The sequence below is a fragment of the Henckelia pumila genome, unplaced genomic scaffold (assembly GCF_033568475.1).
Source record: "Henckelia pumila isolate YLH828 unplaced genomic scaffold, ASM3356847v2 CTG_298:::fragment_3, whole genome shotgun sequence".
Taxonomy (NCBI): Eukaryota; Viridiplantae; Streptophyta; class Magnoliopsida; order Lamiales; family Gesneriaceae; genus Henckelia; species Henckelia pumila.
The window spans coordinates 327,803-339,142 of NW_027331797.1; the positions used below are offsets into that span (position 1 = coordinate 327,803).

At 36.3% G+C, this 11,340-nt stretch overlaps 2 protein-coding genes across 2 annotated transcripts; one reads left to right on the forward strand and one right to left on the reverse strand.

Moving 5' to 3' along the window:
• Positions 1–453: 453 nt before the first annotated feature.
• LOC140871024 (homeobox protein ATH1-like) lies at positions 454–2,220 on the forward strand. The gene is made up of 4 exons (XM_073273476.1): positions 454–1,371; positions 1,483–1,838; positions 1,948–2,008; positions 2,087–2,220. Exons 1-4 carry the CDS (start codon positions 595–597, stop codon positions 2,168–2,170), a joined length of 1,278 nt encoding a protein of 425 aa, XP_073129577.1. The 5' UTR covers positions 454–594; the 3' UTR covers positions 2,171–2,220.
• Positions 2,221–2,743: 523 nt separating this feature from the next.
• LOC140870939 (protein NDL2-like) lies at positions 2,744–6,681 on the reverse strand. The gene is made up of 11 exons (XM_073273358.1): positions 6,496–6,681; positions 5,301–5,400; positions 4,781–4,878; positions 4,576–4,664; positions 4,439–4,499; positions 4,270–4,356; positions 4,089–4,166; positions 3,950–4,006; positions 3,793–3,848; positions 3,457–3,592; positions 2,744–3,238 (listed from the first exon to the last, which is right to left on the reverse strand). The coding sequence occupies exons 1-11, from the start codon at positions 6,628–6,630 to the stop codon at positions 3,011–3,013; spliced, it is 1,125 nt and encodes a 374-aa protein (XP_073129459.1). The 5' UTR covers positions 6,631–6,681; the 3' UTR covers positions 2,744–3,010.
• Positions 6,682–11,340: the final 4,659 nt, after the last annotated feature.

The following is an 11,340-nucleotide window of genomic DNA, read 5'->3' on the forward strand; positions in this document are numbered from 1 at the left end:
ATCTATACTTTTCAAAGATTTCGATGTTATTCATGATAATTAATTGAAGTCGATGAAGCATACTGCACACTGCTTTAAATATGATGATTTCTTATTAAATCGTCTTCCAAGATTTTGCAAAGTAAATGTACTATTCTTTGTTTCCTTTTCCATGTTTCATTCTATTGACTTATATTCCTCGAGTAAAACAAGTCAAAATAGATTATTTTGATGCTATACTTTATTTGCTGGAATATTATATCTATGTAACATGGCGAGAAATGGGTTTCTTTTTTTTTTTTTTTTTTTTTCAGAGAATTTGATTACAAGAAATTTTTCCCGTGTAACTCAGAATTGGAAGAAACCAATCACAAAAATATGGAAACAGACGGAGGTGGACTGCATTCTGTTGTTGCAGATGTAAGCATGTTTCGATCATCCTTGGTGCATTCTGGTTTGGTTGATAGACAAGAACAAAATGTTGCGGCTGCTTATTCACTGCCGGGAGAAGCTTTGCAAAATTCTGTTGAAATTTGGAATGTGCATTCTGGGACGGATACTGTTAGAGATTACTCCGTTGGAACATCATATCCCTTGGTAAGAAACGTTCCGGGTATGAAGGGGATTCATGTTTCTGATGCTGCCTCCCTTCAGGCCATTTCATTTGAGGATCAACAAAAGCTAACAACTTTGGATTCTTGTGCATATCCCCTCCAATACCCTAAAACTACTGTTCCTAACAACTCTTCTAATCTTGTGTGTTCTTCGTTTGAGAATATGAATTGTGGTTATGGAAGCTCACCCTTTGACGCCAACACTAAATGGGACTTCCACAAATTCACAAATCCAGTACTTTTTGGGACAAGTGTGGGAAGAAATGGAACTGAAATCTCTGCCCCAAATGAATGGCTGGGCATGAATTCTTGCAGTCCAGGTGTTTCTCACAGTGAGTTGTGCTTGAGTCTTTCAACGTGTCCACGTTCTGTAGCTCCTGGAACTTCCATTCAGGAGCAATGCTCTGAAATGAGCTCGGTGACAAGCTATGCTTTGCATGGAAAACATGTGGGAATCGAACAAACATCTTGTAGTAGCGATAATCTGTCGTTGAGCTCTAACTCCGACAAGCCACTCCAGCTTTCACTGTTGTCTGGATCAAGATTTTTCCAGGCAATACAAGAAATTCTTGCCGAAATTGCTCGTTATGCCCTTTTAAGTTATTCTTCCACCTGTATTCACAATGGAATTTCTTCAAGTTGCCCGTCTGGACGACGAATCTCGGCCCTTGATTTCTCCGATGGCAATGACCGAGGGTGTGGAGTCATTTTCCAGAACAAGCTCATACAACGAGGGGCTGAAGCCAAGAAGAGACATTTACTGGCTTTACTGGAAGTGGTACACAATTAATAGTCAGTCATTACTATTTCAAGATTTCGCCTACAATTTGGATTGATATTTTTGCCTCTTTCACTTAGATTTTACCCATAAATCTTGTGTTGCCATTAGGTTGATGATCAATACAACCAATGCTTGGACGAGGCTCACACAGTCATATCAGCATTTCATGCTGTGACACAGTTGGATCCGAATATGCATGCTCGATTTGCTCTCCCTACCATTTCTTCAATGTACGAAAACCTTAGGGAGAGAATTAGCTGCCACATTCTTGAAATAAGTTCGAACCTCACCGAGGGGAGCGAACCGCGACAAGAAAAGTCGTTTGAAATGTCGTCGGTTCAAAAGCAATGGGCCCTCCAGCAGCTAAGGAAGAGAGATCCTCAGCTGTGGAGGCCACAGAGAGGACTACCCGAAAGATCTGTGTCGGTTTTGAGGGCATGGATGTTTCAAAATTTTCTTCATCCGTAAGCTTTGTTTGGACAGATCCTAATGGCATTTTTGGATAGGTTTTGATACAATGACATGTTTTAAGAAAACTCCAACTTATGTAAATGATGAACTATGCAATTACAGGTACCCTAAAGATGCAGAGAAACATCTTCTTGCATTGAAAAGTGGATTAACAAGGAGCCAGGTATTTTTTTTTCCCCACCTCTTGAGCCAGGTCTAGGCAAAGATGAATTTCTTACTGTTTCTTTGTTGACATTCCAAGGTGTCGAACTGGTTTATAAATGCTCGTGTTCGCCTGTGGAAACCAATGATAGAGGAAATGTACGCAGAGATGAACAGAAAATAGACGAACGAATGTGATGGTATCCACAGAAACCACGTTCTCTTCCAGTACAGGAGATTTACCATGAATTGACATGGATGAAAATTATATGGTATGTTGGTGTGTATATATAATTTAGCAAATGATCGACTATTTCTTGGTATTATAATTAATTTGAGTAGAAATTTGGAGTATATTATTATTACAGTATCTTCCCTTCCAGTGTGAAGAGTTGAGAGTACATGGTTTTGATCATACAGGAAAGCCGCATCCAGAATTTGGGAAGAAAGAATTGGAGTGAAATTTAACTATAGAAAAAAATTCATATGAATTGAATTTTTCAAGGTCGAGAGAAAATTGAAAAACAGTTTGAAATGTCTTCGAAGGTTCTAATTGTGTTCTGCTTCATCAAACGTTGAAATTGGTGTGCAAATTCCACACCATTTTTGGCGCAAAATGTGAGTGATAGATTGTTTATTGGTGGGTTGTCTGCAATATAAAATATCACAAAAGGAGGAATATATTTTTAGTGTGAGAAAGAAAAACAAAATAAATATAATTAGTTTATCTTAATACAGCCGCTGATAATAATTCATCGTCCGCCGCTTTATTAATAAACAAATACTTTAATTGTTCCACAAATGTACAGGATAACTCACTAATTCTCGACTTACACATGCAATTATAATAATGTAAAAAAATTAAAGAAACATCAAATAGGGCACCTTACAATCTCTATCTTTGTGTATCTCCTTCTCTACAAATTTAAGATCATTTGTGTTTCTCTTTTTATCTACAAGCCTCCTGTACCTTGCTGATCTTTGGTTGGTTACACATCGATTACAAAAATTTGCTTCAACTTTCTCATACAAGTACTTCTCCATGGATTCTTGTTTTGATTGGCTTTAACTTCAAGCCCATGCTTTCTGGTGAGAAGAGTTCAGGGGCAATGCACGTTGGACTCAAGGGGCTTCGTGGGCTCACGTTAAATTGAGATGGTCTGTAGAAGCCAAACCCCATGAGGAAATATTCCAATGGTATCAACATTGCATCCGGTTGTTCTTCGGTAACCATTGAACCACAAGCTTGAACCTGCAAGCATATGTACAAACAGATGTGGGAATGGACTACTAAGAAATGCTTCATGAGTGCATTTTTCCAAGTTATGATACCTCTCTGTTCCACATTGGACTGCAGGACCTTAATGAAAGGTCTTATAGATTACATTCATCGTGTAGAGAGTTTCGAAGGGCATGTTGGCCCAGGGAGTGACATAAGTGATGGATGTAATATAATAAAGAGTAGCAAACCTCAACCAGGGCACTGAATCTCCTGTCTAGCTTTGATGTCATGTGGAGAGCCTCGTAGTGGAAAGGAGAGTTTTCTCCCACAAAAATTAAGGATCGACACTGTAGTTTCCTTAACCCATTGGTAATGTCTGGTCTCCTGCCCACAGAAGGCAATGAGATCAACTCTTTTGACAACTTAGGTAGAAATACTATGCAGCAAGATTATGTGGGGGGTGTATTTGGTGAATCAAGTAAGATTATGTCCAGCTCATGCTAGGGAGGAAAGGGCTTCACTAAGTTCACATTGTTTCTCTGCAATTGCCGTATTGAAAGCTGATATATAAGTGAAGAACGTACCCATTAAGGGCTTCAAGAAACCTTAGCACATTTGGACTCTGCCTTTCTCCCAATAACTGCAATTAGTCATAGAAGATTTGGAAGAAGTAAGAGAAATGCTGAGCTAATGGAGTTTGATTGCATCTAATAGAGGAATAATAAGATGAATAGCACTCACTCTTCTGCATGATTGAACGACATCAGACTCTGGTACGTCCACACTGCCACGAACAACCTGTGGAACCATATAAAATCCTATGAGTTCATCATTTACATCTCAAATATTACTGTCGTATCAAATAGATGCATTAGAACACCTTGCTGAAATACCGCATAAGCAATAAATCCTTTGCTAAACCACACATGCCACATATGTACAGTAAATTTGACATCACCTGCAAATACAACATACCATTCGGGGAAAAATGCAAAGTCACTAACAAAGTAATACAAGCAACAAGTACAGTTCCTTTCAAGAATGTAGTATGAAAAATCTACCTTATTCCAAAACCACTCTGTCCAAGATGGTGCTTTGCATACTGGGGAAACAAGAATCAAACCCATAACTCTCTGTGAGTACTTTAACTGCATTGAAGTGGCACATAGCCTTGGTTAGCAAATAGGGAGAAACAAACATTGAGACAGTCAAAGCAGAAGAATGACTTACAGCAAACAAGGTAAGAATATAAGCTCCAGCTGTTACCCCCAGGCACATCACTGCACCAAGGCTGGGGGGAGAGAGAGTGTTAGATTTACACATACATAGCAGCAAACAAAGGGGAAATTTGTGAACGCTTATATTACCCAAAATAATTAAGGATTTCAGCAATCTGATCAGCTAAATCATCAACAGATAACAAGGGTTCCTCTGGGCACGCAATGGCGGCTCCTAACTGCAATAATTTTACATAATTACCATACAAGGGCCAGGTCAATTACATATATGCAGTAGCAATTGAGCCAATGTCCACTTGTCAATAATGAATAACCAAGCAATTGGGACACATACCTCGTGCCCAGGAGGGCTGATATGGTAGATACAGAAGTTGTGAAGAAGAAGAGAAAATGCTTCGGGACAAAATAATAATCCTTGGAAACATGACATATCTGGTTGGTGGCACATGTAGACAAAAGAGGATTTAGATGTCAACACCACTCTTCCAAATCTAACAAGCATTTTGCAACCACTAAAATGAAATACTTCAACTAGCTGCCAAGTGCCAACGACATGATTTCGGGATTACAACAACAATTTATTCAAGATTCAAATTAAAATTGAAGTTCCATTTACTTGAGCATTTTCCAAAAGAAATAAGAATTCAGGAAGAAATATTTTAATTATTGATATACGTGAATTAACAAGAGGGAAGCTTGTGCATTCTGTTGAAACAAACAGACACACTACAAAATTATGAGGGTGGGAAACTTAGGCTTCAATAAGAACAACAAAGGGACTGAAAAAGGTTCAAGACTCGGGATACGTAAATATTAATAATTTTTCAGTTTAGTTTCTAGCGTGATTTACTTACGGTTTAAAGCTAAATCAGGATAAGTAATTAAAGCCGGTTTGTCTTGGTCTCCGAAAACCGAAACTGAGACAGATCCACAGCCAGTTTTCACGATATGCTCCTGCAAGCCATTATAAAAAGCTTAGTTAGTCAAACAGCTATAGGACAAATAAAGGATCCAATCAAGGAAAAATATTCCACCAGCTAATTAAATTCTGATGCCAAAATGCCTAGGAACAATCTATTTCATGAATAGAAATGAAGAGGCCCAACAGAATTTTCCATGTGCAGAATACTTTTTGAAGAATTCCAGCTAGATTGAGCACAATTTCTTAGTGGATCAAAGGTCAACCCTGTTTGTTTTCTGTACATCCATCCAGAAAGAATCTACTCAATTGCTACTAATAAAAACGAGAAACTATCTCCACATAATTTCCGCTATATATATGCTTTATTGAGAGTTTTTATCTGGCAACACGATATTCTCCACAGTTTATGCTGATCTATTTCGCAGTTTGAACAATTTAACTACTTCAACGTCAACAGACCTTGCTTCAACAAAAGATTTTTTCTTCTTGTTATACTCTGTCGAAGATTAACCATTAAGCAACTACAGGTACATATCCAAGTATATCTCTATGTGATCAGAGTCAAAAAAAAAAAATTGAGAAAGTTACGAACGCATAAAAAATAGTTGAATCCACAAAAGGGAAAAAAAAAAAAAAAAAAATCTTGCAACAAAGGATCCACATAAAACACGCATTCCGACTTCGATAATAATTCAGATGCTCATAAATGCAAAACGGCAAAGAACTCTCTCTTCAAACAAGTTCCTTTCGTTAACAAATAAAGAAAAAAAATAACTGCAGTTATACTGATTTTATACAAATATGTAGATGAAAAAGGAAAGAAGATTTAGCTCCCCAAAATCAGAAGCAGTGCTCAATAAAAGTTTACAAAAACATAAACTCCATTCCCAAATGTGATCACAACTCAACCGCTACATAAATGCAGCGGCAATATATAGAAAATTGCCAAGACTATATATAGGAAATTGCCAGTATATAGAAAATTGCCAAAACTACTCATATCTGTTCAAATTTTAGTTGAAAAAACACAGAAAAACTACCTAAACACGCACAAGAATCACAGGACATAAATACACAAGCATTATCAAGCAATTCCATATAAAAGTAATCGCAGTTTGACTTTTAACCTTCCCTGCGAGAGGAATGGAATCCATGTCCACAGAAACAGAGTCGCTGGAGTCCGCCATTGCGATTTCTCTTACTCGAATTCTCTCTCTAAAAGCTCTTTTGCTCCCAAATTCGAGGTGCATTGGATTTGGCATCCTCCATAGCTTATATACCAATCCACCCCTCTCCCTCTCTCTCTCTCTCTCTCTCTCTCTCTCTCTCTCCGAGATTTGCAAAATAAATTTGTAATTAATTATTTTTTGAAGCGCAATAAAATTAGTGAGCCGACTCGCAACGTTAACTGAGTCACCGACGATTTGGGCTCTTAGAGTAAACGGGTGGGCCCAAACCTGTGTATCTTTATTGGACTTTAAATAAGGTTTAAATAGGCCGACACAACAGAATGACACATATGCCCTTACCCGTATAATAAGTTTCATATTTTTAGGCCGTTTTCTCAATATATATTTATCCACCGATAATTTGTTCATCGTTTTATGATACATTTTTCGATGGTATTTAAATTAGAGTCTCCTGTTTTTTTTTTTTTTTTTGAAACTAAAAATTGGTCTTTTGAATGCGTTAAGTATTGGCAGGTATTCTTGTTGAAATTAACATAGCATAGCCAGTAATGTGATTTCGATATAATTATTTTTTGTATTATTAAACATTAGATTTCAACATCGAGAAAATAGTCAGTCTTCGTATTAAACATTATATTAAGGTGTATAGACTAAAAATTGTTGAGTAATTAAAAGTCATCTTAGTTATAAACATATGTTGACTTCTCGTGCTGTTTGTTTTTTAAATGATGAATTGTTACTTAAATTCTATAGCTCTTTTCTCTCCCATTTTTTTTTTTTTTGAGAAGCTGAATTCTATTATTTTAGCAAGGTAGCTGACACTTTCCCCCTCATGCATCACAAGGACTACTTTTGGGAAAAAATAACCATTTTTAGGTTTCAAATTGAAATATATATTTTTAAAAAATAAAAATAAAAACCACTCTATTTTATACTCTATCGTGATGGTAAATTAGAAATCCAAAATAACCATGTTAACTGAAATAAAATGTCGTTGTTAAAGTTAGGAGAAAATGATAACAATACTTAACTGTAAAATTAAAGGGTGTGGAACAAATGATTGAACCTCAAGTCTTTTAGCTAGTTAGAAATGCTTTTCGTTTTTGTGTAAATAAATATAAATGTTTTATATTCCCTCACACACACTTTTTGTACGTTGCTTTACGTCTCGTTTAGTAATTTTGATTTCCATCGACGCTTTTATTCAATCATTATTATTAGGGATATGAGCTTCATAGCTCAATGGAATTATTTTGTCATAGACTAGGGTATGAATGTTTCTTTAGTGTTTGGCAAAAATCATATCTATTCACTCTATAAAAAAACAATAGGCTATGGGCTATGCCTATGGCAGTACGATATCTGAATTTTTTTCAAGCTCTAAATTTTCTAGATCGCCGAATGGCCCGAACATGCAGAACAAAATATATTGATAAAAATTAAAATATTTTTTATTTTAATATTCGAATAATGAGTGTAAGATCAGACGCTTATCATTTTATAGAAAAATTCCAATTGATGATCACCTAAACAACGATATATTAATACAATTATTATATTTTCATCCATTCTAACATATAAAATTGAAGGAAAAATTCTAAGCACTTACTTGGTCGTATGATGTGTTTTTCCATGAAATTTAATAAAATATTTACGGGAATCAATAGCATGAATGAAAGGTAATCGGTACCAATATTACAAGGCGTAAAACGACATCGACTTAATATTTTTATGCTTCAATCGTTTTATTTTTGGGCATGAGAGAGAGGTGTTATGGTATCTTAGTTTGTGTCTCCTATCGGTTGACTAAATAATCTGAAAGCCCTTTATATAAACAAGGGCAATCCTCACCTCTTAAGCTAGCTTTTGATGTGAGTTAGGTCCAAGTCAATTTCTAAAAGTTTCGAATAATATATAATAATAATAATAATAATAATAATAATAATAATATTTTATTATTATTATTGATACACGGGTATGAAAAACAGTACAATTTCAAAGTCGTTGAGGGTCAATAGAGTACCCATATTAATTCATGGTGACCTAGCTCGTTTACAATATTTACGTCCCAAAAAGAAGACATTAATTAAAAACTATTCATTTCATGTGTTGTGACAACGAGTGTCCTCGTAAAGAGAAGGAAATCGACCCAATTCCGTGTCTTTATTTATAAGAAGATGGCAACTTGATTTCAACCAACGGGATAGCTAGGATTCGTAGGTGAAATATTTTATATATATAATTTTTTTTTACCCGAATCACTTATTTAATTATAGGGCTAGCTAGTAACAATATATTATATTTTCCACGTAAAAAAATCATTTAATACAAACCATATATTTTATATGGTCTATATATTCCTTCTACTATTCACAAAAAAAAAAAGATGGAGATATATATGAGAAAATTTTAATTAGTTGCTAGTAATATGCATGATCATGAGTTCCAACGTCGTCGTCTCAACGTACGTACAACCTGGCAGCTTGATAAGATCAGTACAAAATTTGTAGCTTGGAATATATATATATATATATATATATATATATGAGAGTTAATTTTCTTTACAATAAACGTCGGTGTGGATGTAATTTCACATTTTAATTTGTGTAGCAATCAATTGTGTCGTCACTGTGACAGCTACAAAAAATTGAATTTTCATTCATGTGTCCCATATTATATATAGGCATGTCCCACCTATATTCATAAATAAGAATTTATTTTGTTTTATGCGTCCATATATTTTCCAAATAATCGGGGGGTCGCCATGAAATTTGGGTGATACGTACGAATTTCTATATAATCAATTAATTTCCCTTGCAGTATATATCTAATTAAAGTTTTAATAAACTAATTTTAAATGTATGAGCCTTTTAAAACAGCAGACATATATAAAATCATTGATTTATATCTGTTTAATTCACACTCCCGAATCTCTGAGCACATTTAACGTCCCATATATATATATATATATATATATATGTATATATATATATATATGTATATAATAAATGTATATAATAAAATATAAATATATGTAGTATATGTGTATGCGTACGCATGTCTAAAATAATATTGATACCAAAATGAGTGCAATATCTGGCCGTTCCCTAATAGCAGCACAACTTTTTTCGGTGGTTTGTATAACCTTAAAAATAAAATTAGTAACTACCTCGTAAAAAACATGCATTAATATTTTCAACGTAAACCTTTGATTACTCGAATGGTTTCGTGGGCAGACAAAATTGTAATAAATGTTTTCAAGTTTCTCCGAACAATAATTCTGTAACATGCGGAAAAAAAGGGGAAAATCCGAAATAAGAGAATAATACTCCACCGCATCTTATATTTCTTGTCGAATCAAATCTTGGGGTGGTTTTTCGGTATATTATATAAAAAATATTGATATGAAAAAAATTCATAACGATACTGAAATTTTAAAATTTTGGTACAGAAAAAATTCATATTGATACCATATAGATACTGAAAAAAATCGATATATATATAAAAAAGTATATATATCAAAAAAATTTCGTTACGGTATGCCAAAAACTTGGTATTTTGATCCGGTATGCCAGCCCTAATCAAATCAATATTAAAGAAATAATATATTTTGAACTCAAACTCTCGAATATATATATATATTTATACCCGGGGGAGGAAATCACCTCAGCTCATAGATGACCCTAAGATAAAAGATCGATTCCTAACTAGCCAGAACCGTCTGGGGTCAGCTCGGGAGCTCGGTCAAGCTCTATCGCCGTAATGCCCAGCTCGGGTCGAGAGCTCGGGAGCTCGGCCAAGCTCTCTCATCATAATGCCCAGCTCGGGTCGGGATCCTAGCCCAGTTCGGGTCGGGAGCTCGGGAGCTCGACCAAGCTCTCTCATCATAATGCCCAGCTCGGGTCGGGAGCCTAGCTCAGCTCGGGAGCTCGGGAGTTCAGCTCGGCCCCGATGTCAGTAGGGGGTTAGCTTAGTAAAGGGGTTGAACAACCTTGGGAGAGTGGCAATATAGAGTCTTATGGATGGTAGTTCAGTTCAGATCAATTATTATTACTTCCTTTGTCAGACAAGATTCGGGCGAGATCTCAGCCTAGATATTCGGGATCATGATCCCGGGATTCTCGGGTTCTTGATAAGGAAGGAATGCGTTAAATACGGAGCTCTTTCCTATAAATATCAGGTTCACTTTCATTATTTGCATCCTAATTTTCACTCGTGTACACACACCACTCTCTATATTTCGCTATCCTAGCATCTGACTTGAGCGTCGGAAGAGATACGCCGGAACACCTTCCGGCCCCCCTTTAACACTCTTGTTCGTGGTTTCAGGTCAGCAACAGGTCATCATTTATTAGAGGAGTTTTGTTAGCGCGGCTAATTAGCTCATCCAAGAAGATCACTTTATTGAGGTATATCAATTGGCGCCGTCTGTGAGAAATTTAAGCTAAGGCGTAGATATGGCGGGAAGAGGAAGAGGAAGAGGGAGGGGAGGAGGAAATGTGGCGGACATGACTGTAGATCAGCTCAGCCAGTTCATCACTAAAACAGTGCAAACAGCCATGGGTCAGAATCCACCACCTCCTCCCCCTCCACCTGGAGGTCAGCCAAACCAAATGGATGCGATGTGGAAAGAGATCAGGAGATTGGGTCGGCAAGTCGGAGGTCGGCCTGGGCCGATACAGAGGGAAAGCCCTTTTGCTCGGGCTATTTTAGATGAAGAACTCCCTGCGAATTTTAAGCAACCCACCTTAGGGGAGTATGATGGGAGCTCAGATCCAGAGG

Bases quoted from the DNA above. Each gene is read 5' to 3' on its own strand.
- LOC140871024 (XM_073273476.1), top strand. From the start codon at position 595: ATGAAGGGGATTCATGTTTCTGATGCTGCCTCCCTTCAGGCCATTTCA. The intron at 1,372-1,482 runs GTACACAATTAA...TGTTGCCATTAG, and splicing joins TACTGGCTTTACTGGAAGTG to GTTGATGATCAATACAACCA. The intron at 1,839-1,947 runs GTAAGCTTTGTT...ATGCAATTACAG, and splicing joins TTTCAAAATTTTCTTCATCC to GTACCCTAAAGATGCAGAGA.
- LOC140870939 (XM_073273358.1), bottom strand. From the start codon at position 6,630: ATGCCAAATCCAATGCACCTCGAATTTGGGAGCAAAAGAGCTTTTAGA. The intron at 4,879-5,300 runs GTAAGTAAATCA...GCCACCAACCAG, and splicing joins TCCTGATTTAGCTTTAAACC to ATATGTCATGTTTCCAAGGA. The intron at 4,357-4,438 runs GTAAGTCATTCT...ACTTCAATGCAG, and splicing joins ATATTCTTACCTTGTTTGCT to TTAAAGTACTCACAGAGAGT.